Source organism: Nomascus leucogenys, chromosome 3, assembly GCF_006542625.1.
Source record: "Nomascus leucogenys isolate Asia chromosome 3, Asia_NLE_v1, whole genome shotgun sequence".
Taxonomy (NCBI): domain Eukaryota; kingdom Metazoa; phylum Chordata; class Mammalia; order Primates; family Hylobatidae; genus Nomascus; species Nomascus leucogenys.
In genome coordinates this window covers 32,923,130-32,950,845 of record NC_044383.1, presented here as the reverse complement: position 1 = coordinate 32,950,845, position 27,716 = coordinate 32,923,130, and the positions used below count along the sequence as shown (strand labels likewise).

The window sequence follows — 27,716 nt, the reverse complement described above, 5'->3', positions numbered from 1 at the left end:
CAGCTCCGCACTGTCTCCCTCCCCTGCCCCCCTTCCCAGTCACCCGAGGGTTCAGATACCAAGTCCCCCGGCTCTCCCGCCATCCGCTGGGTCCCACCGAGACAGGTGGGTACTCGCCGGAGGTCTTCAGCTCGATTCTTAACCAAGCGTTCTGGACTGCCCAGACCCGGTGGGCAAGGGGACTGGGGAGGCCTTGCGCGCAGTCGCGTGGAACGGGAGGGGACAAGACAAACTGCTGGACACTTTTCCGTGGAATGAGAAGTGGGGGGTGCGTGGGTGGGAAGGTACCTCGGGAGGGAAAGGCCAAAGGGAAGGACCAGAAAGAGAGGAAGGAAGAGCCGGGAAGGAACGGAAGGGAACTCAGAGCCGAGGGTGGTGGGGTTGGGGCTAGGGATGCGCACTGGGCCCGGGGCCGCGCGGCCCAGGAGGGCACTGGCCAGTGGATGGCAGAGCTGGGAGAGTTAGAACTGAGAGCCCGGCTTCAGAGCGCAGCGCGCTACGAGGCCCTCTGTCGTTACCTGAATATTCATTAGACTGGCCGCTCTTTATCCTTATCTAACGTTTATCTTATCGGCGAGTTTCGTTTCTCAGTGTAGTTTTAATCCCGGGCTCCCATTCCCCCTCCCCCGGTCCGCTCCCCTCCCTCCTTCTTCCTTCGCCGGCTGCTCCCTCCCTCCCTCCTTCCCTCCCATTTCCCCCTCCCCTGCCCTCCCCTTGCCGGCACCGGAGTGACAGGCGCGGGGCCCTCCTCGCCGAAGCTCGGGGCTCCGGCGCTGGCGAATCACAGAGTGGTGGAATCTATTGCCTTTGTCTGACAAGTCATCCATCTCCCGGCGCGGGGAGGGGGAGGGGGTCTGGAGGGGGCTTTGCAGCTTTTAGAGAGACACACACCAGGAGCCGAGGCTCCAGTCTCCGGCCGAGTCTTCTAGCAGCCGCAACCCACCTGGGGCCAGCCCAGCGCGGCCAGCGCCGCTCGGCTCCCTCCCTCTCTCCGGCCCTTTGGCCGCGGCGGCGTGCGCCTGCCTTTTCCGGGGGCGGGGGCCCGGCCCGCGCCCTCCCCTCCCGCAGGCGCCAGCTCGGACATCCTCGGGATTGCTACTTCTCTGCCAACTTCGCCAACTCGCCAGCACTTGGAGAGGCCCGGCTCCCCTCCCGGCGCCCTCTGGCCGCCCCCGCCCCGCGCGCTCTCCGACCACTGCCTCTCGGATGACCAGGTTCCAGGGCAGCTGAGCGAGTCGCCTCCCCAGCCCGGCTTCAGCCCTGGCTGCAGCTGCCGCGCGAGCCATGCACCCCCAGTACACCCCGGCCCGGCCCACCGCCCCGGGTCCACTCTGCTGACCGCCCAGCCCCGAGCCCCGACAGTGGCAAGTTGCGGCTACTGCGGTTGCAAGCTCCGGCCAACCCGGAGGAGCCCCCGCGCGCCCCGCAGCAGCCGGGCATTCACTCATCCTCCCTCCCCCACCGTCCCTCCCTTTTCTCCTCAAGTCCTGAAGTTGAGTTTGCGAGGCGACACGGCGGCGGCGGCCGCGCTGCTCCCGCTCCTCTGCCTCCCCATGGATATGCACTGCAAAGCAGACCCCTTCTCCGCGATGCACCGTGAGTACCGGCGCCCGGCTCCTGTCCCGGCTCGGGGCTCTCCGTCCCAACCCTGTCCAGTCCCAGCGTGGCCCCGGCCCCTCGCGCTCAGGTCCCATCTTGGAGGCCTCCCTGGCTTCTCCTGGTCCCTCTTTTCGTTCTTTCTCTTTCCCTCGCCCGGTGTTTCTAATGCCTCCAGCTTCTCTCCTGCCTTCTGTCACCCATACTTACCTCTCTGTCTGCCTGCCTTCCTACATTCCCTGGTGCCTATCACCTGCCTTTGCTCTTTCCATCCGCTCCTTCTTAGGTCATGGGATCCACGGCCTCGGAGCCCTGATTCCAGCCACCCTCTCCCTAGTGAGCCTCTTGCCCTGGGCTGGGGGGCAAATTAGCAGGCAGTTTTCAGGGTGTTGTTTTGTTGTTTTCTCTGTCTTTTCTCTCTTCCTCTCTTCCTCTGTTTGCCTCCCTCTCCTGTCTCCCCATATCTTTATCTTTCTCAAACTTAAGAGTCGTGGGGTCCAGGAGACTCCAAGAATGTTCAGCCTCAGTGTCAGGACAATTGGGCAGAAGAGTGTGGGGGTGGGGTGCCCCCTTCTGACCCTCATCTCTCAGCATCTCCAGGCCCTTCCAGCCCAGCATAGGCTTCTTGTTGGCTGGTTTGAAATATTTTCTTCCTCTTCCTTTCTTTCCCACCCCCCTTCCCTTGTCTTCCCCTTCCCTTCACGTTGGGAATCCCAGGTTGTCAAGACACGATGGTCATCTTTCCCTGCCTCTGCCTGGGGGATGCTCTAAAAACAAAGAGGGGTTCCGAGAAGAAATCGAAGTCAGGGAGAGAGCCAGCAGCGCAGCCTTCCAGGTGGGCCCCCGGCAGAGTGCAGCTCTGCTCTCAGCTCTGGAGGCTCCTTGCCTAGACTCCCGACTCCCTACTGAGGATCAGGCAGCCAGCAACCTGGCCAGGGGGTCAGCAAAGAGCAAAAAATGAGGGGGAAAGAACAAAAGGAAAGCAAATGCCAAAGCTGAGAAGAAAGGAAAAGAGAAATCCAAACACGGGAAAGGAAATAAAAGAAAGAAAGTTGAAATGATGTTGCAGAAGAAAAGGGAGAAGAGGAGAAAAAAAATAGAGAGAAGAGGGGATTATTTTAATAAAATTTGAATTTAATTTATGCCATGTCTTTAGCTTGAAAAACTATTCTGAGATTTTTTTGTAGGCTTTTTTTAAAAGATAAAATTCCAAATAGAAAACTCCCTATCTGCAGATTAATAATTAAGGATAATTTGTAACTTTTCACAAGGAAACTTTAGACCTGGCTTGGACCTGTGTTTAGGACAACAGAGCCGAGGAGGGACAGCTGTGTTTTTCGCTAAGCCTGTATTTAGCGTTGCGGGCGGTTGGGGGTGGGGGGTTAAAAATACTCCTGGGTTAAAATATATTTTCCTAAGTAATTTCCAAGCGCAGGAAAGCCGCGCCGAGGGCATCAGGCCTCCGCGGGTCTCGGCGAGCGGGCCGGAAAGCCTCGGTCCTTTTCCGGAGGAGTGGAACCGGGTCCACACGCCGTCTTCGCCCAGCCAGCCTGCCTCGCGGCCCGCTGCCACAGCTCTCGTTCTCCTTTTTTGCGGATTCCGCCGGGGTTCCGCCGAGTCCTGGCTGCCCGCGGGCAGCCACTTTGAAACCCAAAGGTTTCTGCACGGCCAAGCAGAAGTCGGAGGGAGAGAGCCGCAGCGCGGGCCCGCGGGCCGGTGGACTGGTGGGTGAGACACCGCAGCCCGAGTCGGTGCCGGCGGCAGTGGCGCATTCCAGGCCCGACTCAGCGCCGGCTCGCTGCAGTCCCCTAGCCCTGGACTCCCGCCGTGTCCCCTTCCTATCCCCACCCCTTAGATTGGGGCTGAGGGGCTGGGCCCTGAGCCCGGGGAGGCTGAATTATTCATCTTTAATCTGCCCGCAGCTGCCGCCTTTTCATACCGGTAACGCGAGTTCTCCCGGGGCCTAAATTATTGATGGTCGGGGTTCGGAGGGAGGGGAGGGTGAGGAGTGGGGCTAGAGATAGGGAGATTAACGGGGTGGGCAAGGGGGTAAAAAAAGAGGTGTCAGTCTCTCCCAGCAACCCGATCAGAGGTCTTTCCCCAGGGTTTCACCCGAGCTTGCTCTAGGTACCCCCCGAGAAAGGGACAGGAGAGAAATGAGGGGGGCACAGATGTCCCCGCTTTCTCCGAAACTCGCGTGAGGCTAGCGGGGCAGGGGCTGCAGGTTGCCAGTCCGGGCCGACCCGACTCGGCCGCTAGAAGTCTCTGCGCTTGGATTGCCCAGTAACTGCGCTGCGGGTTGATCGCTCTGGGTGCAGGATTTCTAGACTGCTGTAGGCCAGGGAGAATGGGGCACGAGGAAGCACCCTCAGGCCTGGCACCCAGTGGCCGCCTCGGCTCCGAGATCGGGAGCCCGCGCTGGAGCCGGGTTGGAAACCCCGTGCCCTTCTCTTGGTCGAAAGAGCAAACGCCCGAGCCGCTCGGTTTCCTGGGGGAGCTGCCGAGGTCTGAGGGGTCAAAGGGACGCGAGCCGGGTTTGGATCGGCTACACAGGGCGCCCCGAGAGTTATTAACTCGCCGGCGCGGCCTATGCCGTGCCACCTGGGCGAGACGGTGGGCCCCAACCAGGCTCTGCGCGGCGCGGCAGGCAGGCGAGCCCAAGCAGCCGGCATTCTCCGCCTGCTGCCTGGAGCCGCTTTCCGCTGCCTCCCTGTCTCTGAGCGCAGCAGACCCCGGGCCCCTGCTTCATCCGCCTTCCTTGCTCCACTTCAGATACTAAGGAGGTGAAAGAGAGATACGGTCCCCCTACAGATAAATAACATTAGAAAAACTTCCCATCAAAACCAAACACAGGAAAGAGGTAGAAAAATTCCGATTACAATTTAATACTTTTTAGAGAAGAGGCAGAGAGCAAAGGGGTGTGTATGTGTCAGGCACTTATCCCCTCTCTGTGCTAGGAGCTCGGATAAACAGCCGAGCCCCGACGCCCCCAAATCGTCCGCCTCCAAGCCCCTCACGCGCGGACAGCTCCCTGGTTGCCTGCGGCGCAGGCGGGATGCTGCTTCGCACTAGTCCAGTCCTCTGCCAGGCCCTTCCTTCTCCTCGCTTTCTTACGCCCTTTCTGCTGGCATGAATTCCCCTTTGGCATTTTCTCCCCTCTCCCCTCTTTTCTGTCATCTGGTTTCTCTCCAGTCCCCTCTTCGCTTTCTACCTTGCATCGCACGGCCTGAGTCGCCCTCTCGCCCAGCCCCCAGTCTTCAGCCCAGCGTCCGTGCTTCCAGTCCCCACTCCTCCGCGTGGTCGTGGGGGTCCACCACCTTTCTTCTCAAGTTCGGGAACATGCCCTTCCGCCCTGCCTGCTTCCTTCGCCGGTCCCGGGCCGCGGACCCTGACTAATGGCCGGTCCCTGCTGTGTGTGGGGTGTTGTGTTTTTTTCTTGTCTCTCCCCAGCAGGGCACGGGGGTGTGAACCAGCTCGGGGGGGTGTTTGTGAACGGCCGGCCCCTACCCGACGTGGTGAGGCAGCGCATCGTGGAGCTGGCCCACCAGGGTGTGCGGCCCTGTGACATCTCCCGGCAGCTGCGGGTCAGCCACGGCTGTGTCAGCAAAATCCTGGGCAGGTGAGGGCTTCGCAGCTGTCCCGGGAGACATCTTGCCTACCTCCCCGGCCAGCCCTGGGTCTCCAGCTGGAAGAGGTGGCTAAAAGTCCAGCACGCCAAGCCGGAGAGGGAGCTCCCCAAAGGGGTCTGGAGAGGTGCTCCTTTTGGAAAGAGTGTTCAGATGGTGGCCGAAGACCCAGGAGCGAGGGTGGAGCAGTGTCACCCAGTGCCTGCCCTGCCCTTGGTCCCTGGTGAGAAGGCAGCCCGTTTCTGGCTTCAGAAAGGGAAGGATGACTTTCCTAATGGAGTTAAGGCAGATATGGGGTGGGGGACATTAGAGGAATGGGGTGGGAGTGAAAATGGGTCCCCGAGAGGAGAAGCAGCAGCATTTGGGAGGCAGAAGGAGGGTCCTGTTCCCATAGATGCTCTGTGCCCAGTAGGAAAGGGCCCGAGGTGGTGCCTCAACCCTGGCCTCCCGGAGACTTTGCAGCGCTGTTCCTTTTGCTCTTCCCAAATGAAAGGCTGGGCTTTCACTCCCACCGGTGCCTATTTGGGCTGGTGCGCACCCAGCCCCTGGTGTGGCCGTCTCCCCGGAGGGGTGGTACCCCTTGTCCTCCTACTCCGCGGCACTCCTCGTCCTAGCCAAGCACCCTCAGGAAGTCAGCTCAGCCACACTGGGCCTTTTCCCTCCACTCTGCTGCCTCGGCGGGCCGGGCGGGAGAGTGGCTCAGCAGCTCTGGAACCTGCAGCCCCCCTGCCATGCCACCGTCCGCTTCTGGCTGACCCGCCGGCTTTCCCGGCGCAGGTACTACGAGACCGGCAGCATCAAGCCGGGTGTGATCGGTGGCTCCAAGCCCAAAGTGGCGACGCCCAAAGTGGTGGACAAGATTGCTGAATACAAACGACAGAACCCGACTATGTTCGCCTGGGAGATCCGAGACCGGCTCCTGGCTGAGGGCATCTGTGACAATGACACAGTGCCCAGCGTCTCTTCCATCAACAGGTGAGCAAGCCACCCGGGTTTTCAGGGCTGGACTCCAGCTCCTGGCTCCTGCCTGCAGGGGTGTCCCACGCCCAGTCTCTGCTCTTTGTCCAGCCTCTGCCCTTTCTCCCTGCTCCCAGCCCCAAATCCTTCCATCAGAGAAAGGGAACCTGTGAGGCAGAGAGACAGACAGACAGGGCTGTCTGCAGTTCAGGGCTGGGTATTCCCTGCCAGGCTTCTCCCGCCGGCGTCCTGGAAATGAATCCAAGTGTTTGTGGTAATTAAGACTCCGAGATTACGAGCATCCAGCCTTGGGATCTAGAGACAATCACAGCCTGCAGCCAGAGCCTTTAAAATGACCAGTGTCTATTCATCCCTCCAAACAGACTGCCCTTTCTAAAGGCTGCTCCTTCCCCAGGGGCAGCCGCTTGTCCTGGCTCCCTCACCCTCCCTGCCAGCTCCCACAAAGCTCACCTCCCAGGAGTCTGGTCTTGCTAGCCAGCTCCACACAAATTTCTGGCCTGTAAGCACTGGGATCCGGGCTTGCAGAACAAATGCCAACCACCAGCCAGCAACTGGCAGGGAGTAGAGGAGCTGGACAAGGAGGGAGTGCCAAGCAGGAAGGGAGAACTCCAGACTTTGAGACTGAACCTTGGGTGATACCCTCAACTACCTAAGGTGCCTGTCTCTAGGCTGAAGTCTTTGCACTGATGACAGGCTCACACACGTGAGGACAACACAGGGCTGAGTCAGCTTGACATACAGGATATTTAGGTCTCCTGGTCTGCAAACCCCTCCAGTGTGCTCTCAGGGAGAACACATGTGCACACTCCATGCATGCCCACCCTAGCCGGTGTGCCAATATGCCTATCTGTGGTACCTACAGAACATACAAGCAGCACTGGGCTCAGGAACCCAGGCTGGTTTCAAGATCACAGAACTGTACAAACTGACAGTTGTTCACAGAGTCCCTGCACAAGTCACACACCAGCCTTGGCCCCCCATTTTAAGACACCCCAAAATGAAAAGAGGGCTAAGCAGCTCATACCTTTGTTATTTTTTGCATTCTTCATAAGCTCATTATCGGACAACTAATAATTCACATGGTGCCTTATTCTGAAATTGGCATCACATATCAAGGATTTTTAAAATATTTTACAAATTATATGGAATTATCCCAAATCATCCTGAAAACAGCAGGTAAAATTAGCTGGTAGAATGTACCTTGGCTAAAGAAGATTCCCTCTGCCACACTCGTGCTGTAATGTACTGCGAGGCGACCCCAGAAATTATCCCAGTGTGTGCCATCTGTATTAAAATGGTTATTCAGTTATGAACAGGGTAACATAATACTGATCAGCTAATTATACACCCTCCGAAAACCCTCCAGCTCCCTCAGCCTGGCTCAGCCAGGTATTGAAAGCATAGCGATTTGACATTCAGATACCTTCCAAAGGAGCTGGAGAAAGACGCTGGGTGGTTTGGGAGAGGAATAAGCCCTTTGCTTTAAAAGCCAGGAGAGGAGGCTGGGGCAGCTTTGGGCTGAGGCAAGAGTGGCACTTCGGGAGGGGAAGGGGACAAAGCACTGTTTTATGAGCCATGTAGAGACTCAGTCTCTTGGCTGACTGCTGGTCCTGGGAGTGAGTTGGAACTGAGATCTCAAGAGAAGAACAGCCAAGGGCCAAGAGTGGCCCTGCTGTGTGCAGTGTTGCTGGGACTGAGTAGTGGTCTTCTGCAGAACATTTAAGAGAAATACTTGTTGTCAGTAATAGAATTTTCAAGCCTTTGGAGAAACCTGAGTCATGTAGGATTTAGGTAATTTGTTTCTCTTGAATGGGATAGAGGAGTGGTGCAACAAGTCAGTTGTGGTGGCCCCGTCCGACACCCCGTGCCCCTCCCCTGACAACATGCACCCCTCATTGGCTGAGATGATTTTGGAAGCTGGCTTAGGCATAAGTTTGGAAATGCTTCTATCCTGAAAAGCCATGGAGAGCAAGGGCCAGGTAACCCTAGGATCAAGCTCCAGAGGTCTTGAGGTGCACCCACCAGAATTAGGACAAAGTAGACAAGTGAGCCACAAGTGAGGTGAGGGTGGGGAAAGAGTAGCCTCAGCTTGACAGCTGTGACAGCTGCAGAACCTGCCCAGCACAGAGCCCTATCACCTGAGGGGCACACAGGCTTCCTCTGGGTGTGGAGAAATAGCCATCTGTGGGCAGGTGTTGCTGGAGATGGAGAGGGAGTAGGAGAGGAACAGATAAGCCACCAACAACACGGGCAGCCCACCCTGGGTCTGCAGTTAGGCTTCATGGCTGGCTTTGTCTACAAGGAGCAGGAAACTATTCCAAATTTTGCTTTTGGCCAGAATCCTCTCACGGTTCATATTTTGGAAAGAATTCTGGGGGCTTCCCAGTGTGCTGCTGAATTGGGGCTGGAGAAATCCACCTGGGGAACCATGATCTCATCTTCATCCCTGTAGGTGCTTTTTGCTCTGAAGAGGGAAGGTTTATCTGAGATGTATTGTTTCACCCAAAAGCCTGATAAAAACAGGATGTTTCTGCTAGTGCTGGTTATATCAGAAACTTTGCCTTTTATCAGTTTTGGGAATTTTCACTTACTGTAGGAAGAGCCTGGAGATTTTCCTGTGTGCAGAAAGTGTGGTGCACTGGGGAATGGGTGGTTCTCGAGTTTAGAGCTTTGTTGGTAATGACCTGCCCACTTGTGTTAGGTACTTCATAACAGTTATGAGTAAGGTTGTGCCTGAGCTGGTGGTTGGCAAGAAAAGAAGTCCACACATGCTCACCCACCTGAGCCAATGGTTTTTCGTCTTCTCCTCCCCAAAACAGATGCTGTCGCCACACTTGAAATATGCTGTTATGGTTATAAACTAAATTGCTTTTTTCACTCTTTAAAAATGGTTTTGGCATTCTCTGATTCTGTTGCAATAAAGGCGTGGCCATCCAGCCTGTATTCTGCACTAGCAAATCCTCAGAAATGCCTCTCTGAACCAGAGGACTGGGTCAGGAAGGCCTCCCCACTCCCACAGACCACTGTGAAAAATCTCAAGGCTTGACTGGGCTCCTTAGCATGTGGAATTTATCTGAATCTTGCTAAACATTGGGTTACCAATGGCTGAGCATGGAGTTGCCAGCTTTTGGTTTGTACACCGCTGCTGTAAAGAGCAGGTGTTTATAAACAGGGGACTTTAGATTGAAACCTGGTGTGGAAAATGGCCTGAAGAGGGGAGAGGTGGAGGAAGATCCATGCTACTGAAAAAGGAAAAAGTCACCTAGTTACATCGCTGAGCAATTGTCTAAGCAGGAGGGATTTTCCTGATTATATGCCAAAGTCTTCTGGTTTGGCTGTTACTCTGGGCAGAGAATACAGCTCCTTTGAAAGAACAGGCACAGACCCCAAGTAGAGTCTGGGGTTACTGACAATCCCCTGAGGGTGCTCTTTTGGGAAGAGCTGACAATAAGGGTGTCACCTTCTAACTTTTTTAGCTTGCCTAACACTCTTTGGAGTCAGGGCACTCTCTGCCCCTAGATCTTTGGAGTGGACCCTGCCAGAATCAACTTCTCATGGATGTCCCACTATCCACACTCTCTCTTAGCCTGTTAGGCTCTAGGTGAGTACATTCATTCTCCTAGCAGTGGCAACCCAGGGCTGTGTTAAGGAATTCCATCCTATGTCATTTGGGTGTCCCTCTTCTGTCATTCTCAGGTCTTTGAGTCATTCTCAGGTCATTGTTCCCCTTGGGTCAGGAAGTGGGATGACAATGGTCTACCAGTTGTTCGTTCAAAGACCTTTCCAAATAAGCTGGGAGCTATTCATCCTAGCCCAGGGAATGTTGAAGATATGTTCTGGGCTAGGGACTGTTTCTCCCTTTCTGAAACTCAGGCTCCAGAACATTGCCTATTCAACTCTTGGACCTGGCTTGGCATGAAGCTTGGCCAGAGGGGCGGTACTGCCTACCACATCTCCAAACCTTTGCAGCTGTTTGGTGTTCAGGGCTGTTGGTCTTGTGGCAAAGAGACAGGACAAGTTGGAGAGTTCAGAAAAAGACTTCTATCCACAGAGGAATGGGAGAAACAAGGACAGGGAACTCGCCTTCTGTGGCCTGAGCCTAGCAGATTGAGCCCACAAATAGCAGACCAATGCACCAATTTCTGTCACAGAGGCCTCACTCACCTGTCCTTTCCCAGAGACAGTCCCCTACTGTGACGTTGCCCATCATCGGAATAACATTTGAAACAGGCATGATGATTGAAATTCTCATTCCTTAAAATGAGCTGGAGTTGTCCTCCTGAAAAGCCCCTTTTTGTTTTTGTAGTTGTTTTAGCCTGGGCTTCCTGGCCCTCAGTCCTGTTGGTCTGAATGTCTCCCTGTTGGCTGGTTCTGTGGGTGTTCAGGCTACAAAAGGGGTTTCTGGTGAGAGCAATGGCTGCTTGCCCTGCCTTCCTACCTCAGCTGGCGACTCTCGAGAAGAGGCAGACGGGAGGCGTTGGGCCTGACAACAGCTCCAGGTGCATTTCAGAAGGTGATGCAAAGAAGAAAAGAGAGGGAAAACCCAAAATAAATAAATAAATAGTGTCCCAACTGTTCTGAGAACTCAATAAAACAATCACATCAAATATGAAGAGGCATAAATCTTGTGTCTGCACAGGTAACCTACTCAATTGCTTTTATTATCGCTCAGGCTGCCTCCATTTATTACCGTTCATGGCCCAGGCAAAGGAGGCTGCGTGGAGGGTGGTCTCCAGTGCAATCCTACACCCTGAGAGGCAACAATCAGCCCATACAGCCAGAGATTTCGATGGGAGCCCGGGAAGGGCCCATCTGTCTGCATGAAAACCAATCAATAACTCTGTAACCAGAGCCCTTGTCACAGGGAAATGGACAGCACAACAGTTCAATAGAGGGGCCACAGGGGGAATTAGCCAAGTGGAGATGGGGCCAAACAGGAGCAGCCCCTAGAGAAGGGAAACAGGGGTGCCTGGAGTAGGGGAGATTAGGGAGTGGGTGGGGATGTGGCAGGGGAGAGCAATAGCTTCACATGCATGTTGGTATTAGATGGGGAGTATTGTGCAAAATAGACCCAGGGAATGAGAGGCAAAGTTGGAAGTTGAGGTGGTAGGAAACATGTGTTTTGGAGAGCATTTGGGAAATGGGCTTGTTCTGGTGCACAGGGGATAGTGTGACTATGCATGATGGCATGGGCTTGTGGATTAGAATGTTACAGCTTCTACAGAAAGAGGAACAATAGTAGTAACTGGTGTGGAAGATTAATCACACTCCACACCCCCTAAAACCCCTCTGAAAAGGGAGTTCCTATGAGCCCACATGGGATAGGGGTCCTGCTTCCCAGTCTTCTTAGCAGGACTGATGAAGGAGCCCCATCGTCCGCTCCCAGCTTCTTAGGTGTCCAACAATAGCTACTCCGCGGGTTGCCTCTTAATACTCAAGTCTATCTTCACCCCCTCCTTGTGTCTACCTGGAATTGGAGTTTCTGTATTAAGAGGAAAACAATGGTGTAAAGGTGACATGCATCCAGTAGAAATTATACTTCAAGTACCCAAACAACCATTCTGTTTCTCACTTTCAGTACAGTATTCAATAAATTGCATGAGATATCCAACACTTTGGTATAAAATAGTCTTTGTGTTAGATGACTTTGGCCATCTGTAAATGTTTTGAGCATGTTTAAGGTAGGCTAGGCTGACCTATGATGTTCCATAGATTAGATGTATTCAATGCATTTTCAACTTACAATATTTTCAACTTATCGAGCCATTACCCTATTGTAAGTTAAGGAGCATCTGTACACTGAAGAGAATTTCTTTTTCACTTCCTGTCCTTTAAAAGAATGCTCATCCGACCTGCCAATTCTCTGCATCCCTGCTGTTTCTTCTCACACTTCCCTCGCCCCTCCAGGCCAGATGTCCAGAGCTCAGATTCTTGCAGGGGAAGCAGCTTCAGGTGCAGCTATCCCCAGTGCAGCTCCCCAGCCATGCAGGTGAGTCTAGAGAAGGGGAAAGGGCTCCTGAAACTGAGAACTGGGAAATAGAGTCTCACAACCGATGCCCAAATAGCAAGTGAAATATTAGACAGCTGAAAAATTAAATCACGTTTGGTTTTTCTATCTACCACTGAACTACTAGGTTGAGATGGTTTTCTCTTGTGGAACAGGCTATTTGTTTTGGGGCTAGCAAGGCATGGCTTGAATATATTCATGATGGTTTGCAGTGTAGAAGTTGATATCTTCTGTGTGTGTGGATTTGTGTGTGTCTGTGGATGCCCACCTATGTCTGCTTTGAGGTGAAAATGCTCTGAGGCCAAGAGGAGAAAAGGGAGAAAGCCTCAAAGGACATGACCTGCAGTCACAGGCAAGGCTGGACACCTTGTACTTGGGCCATCAGATCAATTGGCGAGTAGTCATTGGGCCATTGGACGAGGTGGCAGCAGCAATAAGGCTAGGCTGAAGATTCCTCATTTCATAATCTAGGCAAATTGGAGCCACATTTTCCTTCAGTTATTTGCATTGTAACACCCTGTAGTCCAGTTAACCCCAGATAAGAGGGGCTTTGCTACGATGATGCCACCTTTGTGATGAAGAGCTGTGTGACCAGCTGTCCATCCTTACTTTGATACTTGGGTCCAAGCCCCATTGGCAGGATTAGTTAGGGACCAATTGCATAAGCAGCCAAGAAGACGCTCTTCCCAACACAATCCTTCCTCCAAAGCTGTGGTCCCACAGTGGGAGGCATGGCAGCAGCACTGGGACACAATGGTGGGCAGAGCTCACCCCAGGGCCAGCCTGCAAGTCTTTCCTCAATAACCCAGGTGCGAGGGGCATAGGAAGAGGCTTACTGTTTGTGAGAAATGCAGAGCTGGCCACTGCAGAAGACTTGGGGTGTAGATGAGGCATGATGGCAGAGGCAGCCTCGGGTCTCCTGTAGAGGGCTGGGCACAGGGGAGCTGTTGAGGGTATGGGAAGCTAAAGAAGAATGATCTGGTCCTGCAGGAGAGGGAGCAGCCTCTTTTAGGCTGGGAACTCTCAGGTAAGAGAGGAAGTGTGCAGGAAAGAGGTAGACAGGCGAGGCTGTAGAGCCAGGGTCCCCTCATGGCACATCCGCGACAACCGTGGGAGAAATGAGGCCCCTTCTTTTGCTTTCTGAGAGATAATGTAATGAGAACAGATTTTGTGTTTTCCAAGAGAGAAGGAAAGAGACAGAAAGAGCAGGGCAGGGGGAGCGAGTCAGGTGCCATTCTATTCTAGAAAAGTTCAGGTTTGTTGTAGGGATGTTGGGGGAAGGAAAGCAGTGCCCAGAAGTCCAGACTGGGGTTTGCCAAAAGCAATGATGGAGACGCACTATGGCTCTAGGAGTCATGAGCATAAAAGACTCCCCAGCCCCAGCAGGAAGAGGCTCCAGAATATGAGATGAAAAGTGGCGAGAACTGGACAAACAGCTGGAGCACATGGGCCCTGCCTACAGGCAGTGATTCAGGAAGACCGGATTTTTAAAAACTCTGTGCAGATCAAATAAAACTCAACTTTGGGCCTGATTCCGTCCATTGGCCAGCACTCAGTAGCCTTTGGTTGACCTGACTGGATGGACTTACCTCTCTGCCTTAGACCAGGGCAGTAACATCCATGCAGGTGGAAGGGGATGGGACATTTCCCGGGTCCCTTGGTCCAGAAGCTCCTGGGGAAGGGAGTGGAGGAGAGATTATGACTCCCTATAGCCAGAGGAGGAGAGGTGGGGTGTGGGTATGGAGGGGCAGAAAGTGAGGATGAGGACTGGGAGAGTGAGGCAGGAAGCGATGAAGCTGAGAGGTGGAAGGAAGGGTGCTGCCTTGGGCTGGACAGTGTTGTTCAGGATTGGAGAACATGGCTGAGCAGGATGTGGCACGGCAGAGCCTGCAAAGGGAGCTTGGATTTGCTCATCCGAGCTGGAGCCTTTGGTGGCCCTGCAAGGTCTTGGGGGTGGTGGGAGGAAGCCTGAGCTCCAGGCAGCTGGTAGTACAGGCTGATGGGCCCTGAGGAGAGGCCCAGAGGTGATGAAGGAGAAAGGGGAAGAGGAAGGTAAGCAGGTTTCTGAGAAGAGTATGGAGCGAAGGAAGTGGCATGGGAGGGATAGCGGCCTGGCTGGAGCTATGCAGCCCTTTCTGAGAGGGAACCTCATGAGAGTGCTGCAATGGCCTGGCTGTGGCCCCTCTCGGCAGGCTGTGAGGCAGGCCAGCAGTGGCTCCAGCCTGGTCCCTGGCAGGCTGGAGAGGGAGAGTAGGAGAGCAGCCAAAAGGGAGGGAGGGAGGCCCCTGCCTGCTGGGGGTACCAGATTTGAGAGCCATCTCCACCCAGAGCCTTTGGCCGGGTTGCTCTGGACTTCCTCCTCTGCCTGCCCTCAGTCCTGCCTGAACCACAGATTTCTCTCTGCTGCCACCTGGGAACAGAGCAAGCCAGGGACAGGACCAGTGGCTCCTGGCAGGGCTAAGGCAGGGCAGCAGGCTGGGAGGAGAACTGTGTTCACCCTGCAGGCACAGTAGAGTCAAGAAATCAGAGAGGAAGGATTGGAGAGGACTGGGAGAGAGGGGAGCAGGCAGAAAGGGAGAACAAAAGTGGCCCCTGAGCATGAGCAAATGGGAGTGAGCACTGGGGGCTGCTCTCCCTGGTCTTGGTGCTCCCTCTTGGCCCGGGGGTCTTTGCCGGGCCCAACTGCCCAGCCCATACCTGGCAGGCAGGCGATAGAAGCTGAAGGGCATGAGGAGTCTGCAGGCAGCTTCTGGCCTGCCGGACATGGAGGTGGTCAGGAAGGAGACACTCATTCTGCCTGTTAGTCCAGAAGCTCTGATCCTAATTTTGGAGGGCAAGCAGTGGTGCCTGCCTTAGTGTGTTGTCCCAAGAGAAGCTGGTGATGTGTTGGGAGCCTCTGTGCACGGCTCTGCTTTGGAAAGACTATGTGTGCTGGTGGTATCCAGCTAGGCCTGGCTTCTATGCCCTGGGAAGCTGTCTAAATGGCCCTGGCTCCCAGGGAGCTCTCGAAAGGAGTCTGTCTTGTCAAACTGGGAGTTAGTGGTTTGCTATTCAGAAGGCTTCCGGCTAAAGGGATTGTTTGGTCCCAGAATGAAAGTCCCTGTTATCACTTGGATGGCCTGCCTGTTTCGGATGTTAATTAATGTTCCCTGGAGAGCACGTGGTTGAATGGACAGTAGACATCCCGATGGGTCAATGAGCGGGGGTTCTGAAAAGTACACACAGGGTCCCTACACATCTGGTCTGTGTACATGCACAAGTTTGGGGATGTGAATGCTTGTGAGTAGTGTGCATTTGCTCTGCTGGATGAGTGAACCAAGCCATGTGTGATGGCCAGGGTGGAGGGTGTGTTTAGTATTGCCCTAGGAGAACTGGAAGCAGTTGTTTCTTGTGTGTCTGCTGACGTCCTCAAAGGGAGCATGTATTTAGGTAGAGACAAAGGTCAAGATAGTCACCTCCTTTTATCATTTGCAGAGTGGATACCACTCTCCCTTCCCCTAGTCCCTTACTTTTCTTCTTCTTTCGCCTCCTCCTCGTTCCTCGGGTTAGCTGGTTTGGGTTAGGGGGCCAATCTCAGAAGACTCTAATTAAAGAGTGAGGAGAATCTGATAAGATAAGGAAGGCCATCCTTCCTCTAGGGACCAATGGAGGTTTCATGTTCCCCACTCCCCGCTGCTTCTCTGAGGAGCTGACACTAGGGCAGGCAGCCTTCCGACTGTGACTGTCTGGAGTCTGGGAGAGCCAGAGAGAAGGAGGTAGGACTGGGGTTGGGACTTGAGTTCCTACCCATTTGCAATGGTCCTGGAAGGGAAACCCTAGCAGACTCCAGATGAGAGCGAGGGGAGGGTAGAAGAGAGACAGCAGAAGACAGGAAGAGAGAAGTGGGAGCCAGATGTGATCAACACAGACATGCCTCGCTAAGTCCTAGTTTTTGGCCACAGAAATGGACTGTACGGGGTGGGGTGTGGTATCTTTTTTTTTTTTTTTAATTAGGGAAGGGGCTATGAAGTCGTTTAGCCCATCTTTGGGGCTGAACACTTAGCTCCTGCGGAGAGTATAGCCCTGGTTAGGGTTCAGCTCCTCGTAGAAACAGTGCTCACCTGCACTCTCGACCCTCCGCCCTCCCACCCAGCATATACACTTTCCTTCTTCCCCCACCCTCGTTTCCTCTGAACTTGGTTCTGTGGATCAGGTCACTCCTGGCCCCATGGAGACAGCCAGGAAGGCCACGCAGACTCCCTTAGGAGATGACCTTCCAGGGTGGGTACAAAAAAAGTTTAGAGAAATTCATTTCATGGCCAGTGGCTGCTTAGAAAAGGCGATTCCAGCATCTGAATGTGATAAATGTTAACTGAGCATTAATCGCATTAAAGAGGGCCCTATAAACTTTTCATTTCTAATTAAATTCGTCCAGTGATGCTGCCCAAGCGAGTACTCTGGGCCTTTGTTTATGTGGAAAATTAAAATGCAAATACAATGGGATTTATTTCCAGGAGTGGAGTGATGGGCTGGCCCTTCTGGCTACTGGTCTCCAGGCCTGTCAGGTCAGGTGACTGCTTCTTTGGAGGTGCTGTCCCCCTTGTGACAGATTCTTGTGTGAAAGGAGAGGCCAGAGTTCAAGGTCAAATAGAGTTAGTAAATGGGGAGAAGATGTAGAAAGAATTGAAGAGAAGGAGAAAAAGGCAATAGATTACCAGGAATATAGGGAGACATTATTCTGGTTTCCCACCCTCCTTCCCTACCAACTCACATCTCTAGGAGTATAGACCCCCAAAATCTTACTCGTGAATATCACAAGCCTCCTCTGAAGCTATGAGATGAAGGAGTACATAGGAGAGATAATTTGGAGGAAGCAGCCCTGCCAGGCTCGGCATGGCGGCTCATACCTGTAATCCTAGCACTCTGAGAGGCTGAAGCAGGAGGATTGCTTGAGCCCAGGAGTTTGAGACCAGACTGGGCAACATAGTGAGGCTCATCTCTATTAAAAAAAAAAAAGAAAAAAAAAAGAACTAAGTGGCCATCAGGAAGGTTCAAGGGCCTGGATTTATCTCCAGCAGTTTGAGGGTCATCTGCTCTCCATACTGGGGTTTCGCTGGGCTCTTCCTGCCAGTGCCAAGTGGCATTGACATGGGGCAGTGAAGCATAGAGGCACAAACCGAGGAGGACATTGTGCATGCACGCCTGCACGCACGCAGCCTTCCTGCACATAAGGAGAGCCGGTTTCTCATAAGAATAAACAAATGTCCCTTGCAAGGAGTCCTTTAGTGCCATGATCCCTTGATAAAAGTGGTAATCCTAAATGCTACTGAATGGAACAATCTACATTTCCTAAAAACATAAATTAAGTCGAGGGGAGAGAAAACCTGAACAAGAAAAATTAGTTGGGTATATCAGTTAGAGACACTGAAAGATAGCTATGCTGCTCTCTAGATAAGGAAGTTGTAAATAGCATTAAAAAGTCAAACAGGAAAGGAAATGGAGGTAGGAGAAATGATAGAAGACAGAGCACTAAATCACAAATAGGGGTACATGTACAAAGTCACAAACCGGCTTTATGCCAAGCTTTGCAGAATCCACAGCTTGGACTGACAATACGTAGAGATGCTAAACGCACAGGCACGCAGACTTCCAGAGAGTGTCAGTATGCAGAGGGTGGATTGGTCGCACCATGGGCAAGCTGTTGTCTATGCTGGACTCTGGGATTGATCCATCAGTTCCTCCTTGCAGGGATCTGATTGGGTACAGTTCGGTAGGCAGTCGAGGATACAGCTGTATGAGGTTTTTAAAGGTCTTTAAACACATGAGTCTCTTGTGAGCTGGATCCACCTTCTAATGGATCTCTAAGGTAGCAACCCATTCCCAGAACACTGCCTGCTTGACTGGTTTTGTCAAATAGCTGCTACCCCTGTCCTCCTTTTTCTGTTTTATTCTGGGCTACTCTTTTCCTTTTTAGTGTTCACTTATGCCTCTTGGAAATGCATGAGCACTTGCTGACAAACAGGTTAATGACTGTGGCAACTCCCAAACATCTGGATGGAAACCAAAACTTCAGTCAATCATCTATAAAGGTTGTCGATATGATGCCAAAGATCTGGTGATTTAGAAATGTCCACATAATTGATTGAATTTCTCAGTTTTTTATCCAGGCACAGAATCAACACATTGGGAAACACCTGTTTTCAGAGAAAAATATTCCAGGAAACAAAGTATTGTCATCAGAAAGCATCTTTGATGTGTTTGCGTTTGATTTCTGGCTTGAAAGGAGGCTGGGCTAGGCTCTAAGTCAGGTGGAGATCTGGTGGTTAGAGTAGTTAGTATTGGAACAAGCACAGCTGGTGAGAGTTTTCCTTCACCCAAAAGTTGGCCAGGGGGGCAGATCACTTTGTCCAAATAAGCTTAGGCTGCCTGTTAGACCTGGTTTCTCTAAGGGAGTCCACTTTGCCATTTTAAGGGAGACTGTCAGGTTCTTAATACATGTGGCTTTTTCTTCATTTATCTTTTCATTCATCCATTCAGAAGCAAGTAGGTGCTTAGCATATGTGCTAGGCAATTCACATAAAGCTATGTGGCATAGTGTTAGAAAGCAGGCTCTGGGGAGAAACTGCCAGAGTTTGAAGCTGGCTTCCCTACTCACTGGCTACAGGGTACTGGGTCCACCTTATATCCTCTCTGGGCCCCAGTTTCTTCACTCATAAAATGTGGGAGATAATTGTGTAGGTCTCTCATAAGTTCTCATGAGGGTTAAATGAGTGAGTCCACATAAACCTGCTTAGAATTGCACCTGGCAGGTATTAAGTGCTCAATAAATGCTAGTTATTATTATTGCAGTAGTAATAAGCAAGTCTGTATTTCTTGTTATGTGTCTATTTCAGTGTGTATGCTATGCATTCTGCTTTGTGTATGCACAAACATTGAAATTTTTTTTTTTTTTTTTTGAGACGGAGTCTCACTCGCTCTGTCGCCCAGGCTGGAGTGCAGTGGCACCATCTCGGCTCACTGCAACCTCCGCCTCCCGGGTTCACGCCATTCTCCTGCCTCAGCCTCCCGAGTAGCTGGGACCACAGGCGCCTGCCACCACGCCCAGCTAATTTTTTGTATTTTTAGTAGAGACAGTGTTTCACCTGTTAGCCAGGATGGTCTCGATCTCCTGACCTTGTGATCCGCCCGCCTCGGCCTCCCAAAGTGCTGGGATTACAGACGTGAGCCACCGTGCCCGGCCTGAAATATTTTTAAATAAAAAAGTTTGAAGAGCCAAAAGGATATTCTGTGAACAGAATTGTGTATCATGAATGCCAGTGAGAATCATGGTCCCTCGTGAGCCCAGATGGATTTAGGAAGAGGGCCCACTCAGTGTATTTCCAGGAAAAAAGACCCTCTATGCTTCAGTAATCTGACCATTGAGCAGAATTAGTCAGATAATTGCCCTTTGTCGACTTTGAGAGCCCAGCCCTTGTGGCTGTGTGTGTGTGTGTACTTTGTATAACTGCACACTCCTCTTGGATGAGCCTGCTATTGCTTGAGGAATTGAAGGTTGGCATTTTCTGGGCTTCATGGCATCTTCGTAGGTTGTGGTGCTTTGCATTTTGTAGTTTTTTTAAAAGATAAAATGAAATGGTAGTGGGCAAAAAGTCCTTACTTGATGCATTTGAAGGGTTCCACGGATTCTTAAATGTCATACAGGGAGAGGAAAGGGAGGTAAACAGGAAGAGGAGGGGAAGAGAGGAGAGAAAATGGAGATAAGACGAAGAAGAAAGAGGAAAGGGAGAAGTGAGCAAATACTTAACAAATTCAAATGAAATCTGTCTATTCTTGTCTGGCATGTCTGGATATTCTAAGGAAGCATGGGAGTTTGACAATCATTGCAGTTATTTCCATTACTAAGGAGTAAAAGTTTTCAAGAAAAAAATTTCAGGAAAAAATTACTTTGGGCTTAGTCTATTTGATGCAATGGCCCCAACTAACTGGACAACTGCAAATTCTATTTATTCTTTGCCTGACAAGAGCAAATATGAAAACCAGTTTCCCAAACTCATGACAATGTGTTTCTCATCCTTACGGGAACTTCTGTGGAAAAAGACTGAGGTGCAATCCCATTCTTGCCTCAACTTCTCCCTGCCCCTTTGGCTTAGTTAGGTGACCAAGTTCAGCTCAATGGATGGCCGTAAGACCCACACCCAAATTCTTAAACAGTCACTTATCTGATACATTTTATACCTTTTTCATCGTTCTCAAATTCCTAGATTTCATTATTCATCATTTATGCCTATTAGCTGGTACAGGTTCTGATTTTCAAATTAGAAGGTAAATGTTTTTAATGAGCAAAATTAGAATCCTGAAAGCTCAATCATCCTTACATTTTTCTTGTAGTATGAAACAAATCAAGGGCTGCCTATTCATTACCGGATGCAGGGCCAGATGCTGCCCTCTGTGTGGGCATAGGCAGTGGTGAGCTCTGTCAACCCCCAGCCCCTGCCACTGCCCAGGTGGCAGGGAGAGAACTACCCTCTGCCCCTGTGCTACCTGGCTGCAATTTTTGCACTTCTCTGCTTAAAACACACACACACACATACACCTCTTAATTTGTCTTAGGATTTTATGTACACTAGCACAGATGTGTACATGTTTATACACATACACAGGCCAATCTTATGGCTGCTTTACTCAGAAAGCCTTTATATTTATCATCATCATCATCATCATCATAGTGGTTAACAAGTGCTTACTACAGTAGGAACTGTTATAAGCATGTTTCATGCATTAATTGATTTAAGCGTCCTAAATAACCCCATAGGGCTTTATAGGATTGTTATAGACGAGGTAGCTGGAGTACAGAGAAGTTAAATAACTTGCTCAAGGTCACAGACTAAGTAGCAGAAGTAGGATTTGAACCCATGCAGTCCTGGCTCTAAAACCCACATGCCTATCCCCTATGCCATACTTCATATCTACTTTGGATCAAGGGAAGTGCAGGCACAGGCAATCTCTTGGGGAACTCTGTATATTTTGCAGTCTCTTACAAGCTCAAAACAGGAACGCTGCACCCTAGCAGATGGTCACACCTCTGTGTATCTCTGTACTCTTCCATGGTGTGTGTTCCTCAGTGCAGGCCACTGCTGAGCCACATCATCTAGAGATACTGGGAAGGAAGAAGATGCTAATAGCCAGAGCCACAGAGTAGAGTGGAATGGGGATTCTTGGAACTAGAGTTTATGTTGCTGTTCCCGTTGGGATTGGGAAGTTTACTCCCGTCCATCCTCCTCTAGCTACAGCAGGGATCTAGACTCTCAATTGGCATAAGGTTTGGTCTAGGGGCTTAACTCTCCAAATCAGGCAGACCTGTTCTCATTTGGTAAAGTCGTAACTGTTCAGCAGAGCAGGGACATTTGCTTCCAAGAAGAATAGAATCGTATTTTTGGTTATCAAGAAGAGATTTGTCTTGCATCTCTAGAATCTTCCTTCTGAAAAGCAGCAGTGCAAATGACCAGGCCAGAGTAAGCTAAAAAAGCTAAAGGATGGATCCTGTCACCCACAACCACACCAAGAAGGCAATTAAAGCAATTACCGAATCATACACCACCACCCAGATCCAGCATCATTACTCAACCCACATCACCAAGGAGACACCCATTAACCTAATCTCTGAGACATACATTAGGGAAAAAAGATGCTGATATGATCAATGAACGCAATAATTCAAAGCAGAAACACAGACACTGCCACCAAACAATACTCAAATTCCTCCAACTCAGTGTTACACAAAGTGCAACCACCTCAATACAATACCACAAAACACCAAGTAACAAACATTAAGCTAGCTGCCGGAATGCGTCAACACAATGCAATAATACACGGTAATGCACAACACAGTTCGAACTCTGCATCCCATAGGCACACCCATACCCACAGGCTGAAACCATGTGGCCACTTCAGCCACATGGGCAGACACATACAGAGACAGAGCCAGTAGCGCAGCACCCAATTCTCCTGCACACCCAGCAGAAAACATCACAGCTGCAGTCCTCCCAAGCACGACGCAGCCTGCCAGAAAGCAGCAGCACCATGCCGTTTCTCCAGCAGGTGGACGTGTCCAGACCATCACCTCTAATAAGGCCTCTGGGCTCTCATTGCTAGTAAGAGAGTAAACTGTCCCCTGAGCCTGCTTCCCGAGACAGGACAATTCAGTTCTATCCTGGTTGGGGTTTAATAAGACTTCGCTGTTAGTGAAAATGACAGAGCTCCAGGGATAAAGGGAAAGGTGGTGGTGGGAGGGGAGCTCACTAAGCTGGGTGCAGGAATTCCCCTTCCTCTACCCAGCCCTACCTTCTGTGGCCATTCAGGAGCCAAAGCCCTCTTGCTGGGTGTTCACGGAGTATTGATTCAGTCTGCAAGCAATTTTAATATTTCTTCAGGGACTTTCCAGCAACAGCACAAGTCATTAATTCACCCTCCCAAATTGCTTATTCAATAGCAGGAACATGGCTCCTGAATAAAGTCCCAGAATTTATGTGACTCGCATGAGTCAGGAGGTCAAACAACTGTTATGGAGCGAAGTTAAAAATCCAAATAAAATATTGACACTTTTTTGGGGCGGGGGAGGGGGGAAGCAAAGGTATTTAAAACAGGTTTTTGTTGCAATGCCCCCAGGATAAAGAATGGAAGGAGACTGAAGACAAGTTGGAGTTTATAAAATCAATGGAATTTATTGCACAGCTACTTGGCATTTAATAATTCTCTCATTTCCACATCCCACTCCCCCACCCCATCTTGTCCATAGACAGAGAGATACACAGGTATACAAATGCACATTTATGTACATCAATACTGGTGCATGGACCAATATAAAAACATGATTGTGATGTGAAAATCTCAAACACCTCAGGAAGGGAACAATGATGGTGTAGAGTCTCGCTGTAGTTTACATATTTGACAGAAATGGGCATAACATGGCAGATATTCATGAAGCAGGTTTTGATAAATATATCCACTATTAAAAATCTTAGATCAATGCATTGGAGCAGACCTGAATATAAAGATACACTAATCATAGAAATAGATCCTCAAAACAGAAATTGAGAAACACATCTATATGTAGTATAATCATGCAACCATGTACATGATTTGGAAACTAGATAGATGAAAATAATTTGGAAAATTTCCCCCCCAAACCTACCGGTGCATATAAAATTCACTGAAGCCTATAGCCACTTAATCTAAAATTGTGATTTGTTAGTAACACAGACGTGATGCTTATCAAATGGCACATGCATGGGAGAGGATAAGCATGTTTAAAATCACAGCTACATGTGCTCTCTGTTAATTGTCTACATATGTAATTGCTCAATTTTCCAAAATCATGGATATGAAAAGGCTGAAGGAAAAATTTGTTCATGTCCAAATAGTTAATAAATAAATATATATATAAATTTCCCAGAGAGATCAAATTGTTCAGCCTACAGATATTGAAGTCACAAGCCTGGATCCAATGTCTGGCTCTTACCCAATGAATATGTATAATTATACGTCAATTGAAAAAAATAAACACCAACCAAACAAAAAATTTCTGGCTCCAATGCTATTAAGCATGTGACTTTGGGCAAGTTGCTTGGCCTTTCTGTTGTTTCTTAGGCAAAATAGAGAGCATGGCTATTTTATAGAGTTATAGTTGAATTCGAATGAAAAAATACATTCATTATAATGCCTTTCATACAGTGAATATGAAATAAATGATAGTTATTGCTTTTACTATTATTAGATTCAACTCTTCTATTCAGGCCTAGCCTCTCATAGAGTCTACCATCTGTTCTTGATATGACTGACTTCTTCTACTCAATGGTTAGTTCTGGAGTGAGACACTCAGGTTTAAATTCTGGCTCTGTTGCTTAACAGCTGTGTGACCTTCCGTAAGTTACCTAACCTCTCTGAGTCTCAGCTTCCACATCTGTAGATTATGGACAATAATCTTCATAGGTACTCGTGAGAATTAAGTTAAATAATCCATATAAAGTGCTTTGCACAGTGCCTGGTACATAGCAAGTGTATATTGGCCCACTATGTCCTTTAAGATTATGTCATTGTTATTATTGGCCAGGCGCGGTGGCTCATGCCTGTAATCTCAGCAATTTGAGAGGCCAAGGTGGGAGGACCACTTGAGGTCAGGAGTTTGAGACCAGCCTGGCCAACATGGTAAAACCCTGTCTCTACTAAAAATACAAAAACGAACTGGGCGTGGTGGTGTGCACCTATAATCCTAGCCACTCAGGAGGCTGAGGCAGGAGAATTGCTTGAACCTGGGAGGCAGAGGTTGCAGTGAGCTGAGATCGTGCCATTTTACTCCAGCCTGGGCAACAGTGTGAGATTCCATCTCAAAAAATAAAAAAATTAAAAATAAAAAACAAAAAACAAGAGTATATTATTGTTATTATTATTAATAATAATATTCATTTGTTATTGAACAAATAGCTATCAAGTACTTACATTATACCAGACACCATTGCTAGGTGCTGGGGAAAGACAGTCGTGAGAAAAATAGCAGTGACATCTGCCTTCGCAGAGCTCAGAGGAGTGGACTCTGTGTGAACTGGGTAAGCAAGAAAACAAGGTTTCAGCTCTGTGTTAGACCCTGAGAGGAAGAGGGAAACAGAGAGAAATATACGGGAAAGCTAGGATAGAGCCAGATTAGGGAAGATTTTGAAGGCCAGGCTGAAGAATTCTGAATTTATCCTATAGGTGATAGGAAGTGATTGTAGGGTTTAGCCATATCACATTCTTTCAGGAGGAGACAGAGAAAGACTGACAGACTGTTTTTGAATGCCTGAGTAGGTGACAGGTAGGAAAGGCTAGAGGTAGGGAGGCCAGGCAGTCACTAGCAGGCCCTATATCTGCTGCTGCTCAGGTGACTGCAGAGGGAGGTGAGCATGCCTGTGGTGGGACGGGGTTGGGGGATGGACAGGTGCAGAGTGACAGACTTTATCCCAGCAATGAATCTATAGCAGTACCTTGTTCACCTTATATCAAGCAGTCTTCAAGCCTCTGGAGCTTCCCAAACAGGATCATGGGGGTGGACAGCTGGTAGATTCCAGCTCTAGCCAGAAGCTCTGACAGATGAGGGCAGGGCCAGTGGTGAGAGGCACTAGTCTAATCACGCTCTGGGCTTGGCATGCACCACAGACTGGTTTCCTAACGGTTAGTTAAACACATTGCCCCTTAATTTTTAAACCTACGCATATCTTGAAGTTAAATCAATCCATATGCTTACCATTCATCATATAAACCATCACTATTGCCCCCTTGGGCCAGCCCCATGGCCCATCTAGACTGGTAAATTGTCTCTGGCCTGGGCTCTCAGGGGCACGTAGTGGAAAGATTATCACCCTCAATGCCAGTCTTAGAAGGCTAAGTTGATGCAGAATATATGCCTGGTATCTAAGTAACCCACTGGGAATTTATCATCCTGGAATGTACCAAAAACCATTTTGAAATTATTTCAATTTTTAACCTATGGTTTTGTTTCCACAGAGCAACTGATAGCTTATTGAATTTTGGTGACTATGTCAGCTGGAGTCAGGGTTAATAGATGGAGAGAAATGTGGATTGATAGAGTATGAGAAAGGAACTTTCTTAACTCACTAAGACTTCTTCCCAACTCTCCCAAGGATCCTCTTGAGAAACCAACCAGAAGGATTGTTTCTTCACCCCCTGGCTTAAGCTAGTCTTCTCAAATAGAGTTCAGAAACTCTAATTCAGGTCTGAGGTGGGACCCGGTGATTTGCATTTTAGCAAGCACCCCAGGGGATTCTAATGCAGGCAGTTCAAGGGCAGTAGTTTGAGGAAACCCTTCTGCCAGCTTTTTGGTAGGACTTTCATTTCTTAGAGCTCAGCTATGACTTCTGAGAGTCAACAAGAGTTGACACATTTGGGAAGAACCCTGGTAACCTGGAACCTGTGTATTCCAGCAACATCCTGCCACAGCCAGAATGGAAGGTCCTGCCCACAGTTCTGAAGAATGGCCTGGACCTTATCAGTGGCCGTGTTCAGAACCCTGCCTGACATATGGTCAGTTATCCAGACTGAAACCTGCAGGGCATGTGAGTGAGCATGGGCAAAAAAACCTCTAAACTCAGCCCAAACTGCAGCCAGAGGCTACAAAAACAGTGTGTTGATTCAGGCCTGCCTTAAAGGAAGCCACGTGCGGGAGAGATGCTGTTTCCTTTGTGTTTCTGTGGAGAGGAGGAAGTAAATTTCAATTTTTCAGTTCCTGGGGTATACAAAGGGGGAGATTCTAGTTCCTTAGAGTTCTCAGGAGTAGGGACCATTTCCAGGAGATGTAAACATTTCCTGGGTGATCTATGACATCTCACTCAAGGTTCTGCTGTGAAAAGTCTCCCGCTGTTAGTGTTGCTGACTTGCCTCAGGGCCAAACCATGGATACATGCCTGATACAGGCAGCTCTCAAAGACTTGCGTTGAAGCAATAACCACCTGCATTAGCTGGGCAAAATATCCTTTGCTGAAGCAAATATCTTCTTTTTTTTTTTTTTTTTTTTTTTTTTTGAGACAGAGTCTTGCTCTGTTGCCGAGGCTGGAGTGCAGTGGCGCAATCTCTGCTCACTGCAACTTTCACCTCCTGGGTTCAAGCAGTTCGCTGCCTCAGCCTCCCCAGTAGCAGGGATTACAGGCACCCACCACCATGCCCGGCTAATTTTTGTATTTTTAGTAGAGACAGGGTTTCACCATCTTGGCCAGCTGGTCTTGAACTTCCAACCTCATGATTCACTTGCCTCGGCCTCCCAAAGTATTGTGATTACAGGCGTGAGCCACTGCGCCCAGCCACAAATATCCTTTTTAACATCTTTTTTTTTTTTTTTTTTTTTTTGAGACAGAGTCTCACTCTGCAGCCCAGGCTGGAGTGCAATGGCACCATCTCAGCTCACTGTAACCTCCACCGACTCCAATCGTGGGTTCCACTTCACCACTGCAATCATGGGTTTGAGAGATTCTCCCACCTCAGCCTCCCGAGTAGCTGGAACCACAAGCATGTGACACCCTGCCCGGCTAATTTTTGTATTTTCAGTAGAAATGGGATTTCACCGTGTTGGCCAGGGTGGTCTCAAACTCCTGACCTCAAGTGATCCACCTGCCTCAGCCTCCCAAAGTGCTGGGATTATAGGCATGAGCCACCACGCCCGGCTGCAAATATCATTTTGTTCTCTGGGATGATTGAGTTTATAATGCTCAGGCAGTCTGAGTCCACTGGCAGAGGCCCCCATTACCACTTGTCTGGCTTAGTGGGCAGTGGGGCCAGCTAGTCTGGCACATTCTCTACCCTGGAGTGCCTCTGATTTACCGAATCAGGTAAGACCCTCCCCATACCAGGGATTAAATATTTTCTGCAAAGACTCTAAAGTGGGCAGTTTACTCCAGGACAATTTAAGCTGATTTATACATGTATATAACACGTATATCCAGATACTTGACATCTTGCTCCTAAGAGCAGCCTGCCCCAAGCCTGGT

General features: G+C 50.0%; 1 protein-coding gene across 5 annotated transcripts in view; it reads left to right on the top strand.

Moving 5' to 3' along the window:
- Nucleotides 1-1,437: 1,437 nt before the first annotated feature.
- PAX2 (paired box 2) overlaps nt 1,438-27,716 on the top strand; it is an 83,586-nt gene continuing 57,307 nt past the window's right edge. For all 5 annotated transcript variants that reach the window (XM_030808388.1, XM_030808392.1, XM_030808385.1 and 2 more), the window contains exons 1-3: nt 1,438-1,596; nt 5,047-5,215; nt 6,000-6,197. In XM_030808388.1, the coding sequence (XP_030664248.1) occupies nt 1,554-1,596; nt 5,047-5,215; nt 6,000-6,197 (410 nt within the window). In that variant the 5' untranslated portion in view covers nt 1,438-1,553. The remainder of the gene's footprint in view (nt 1,597-5,046; nt 5,216-5,999; nt 6,198-27,716) is intronic.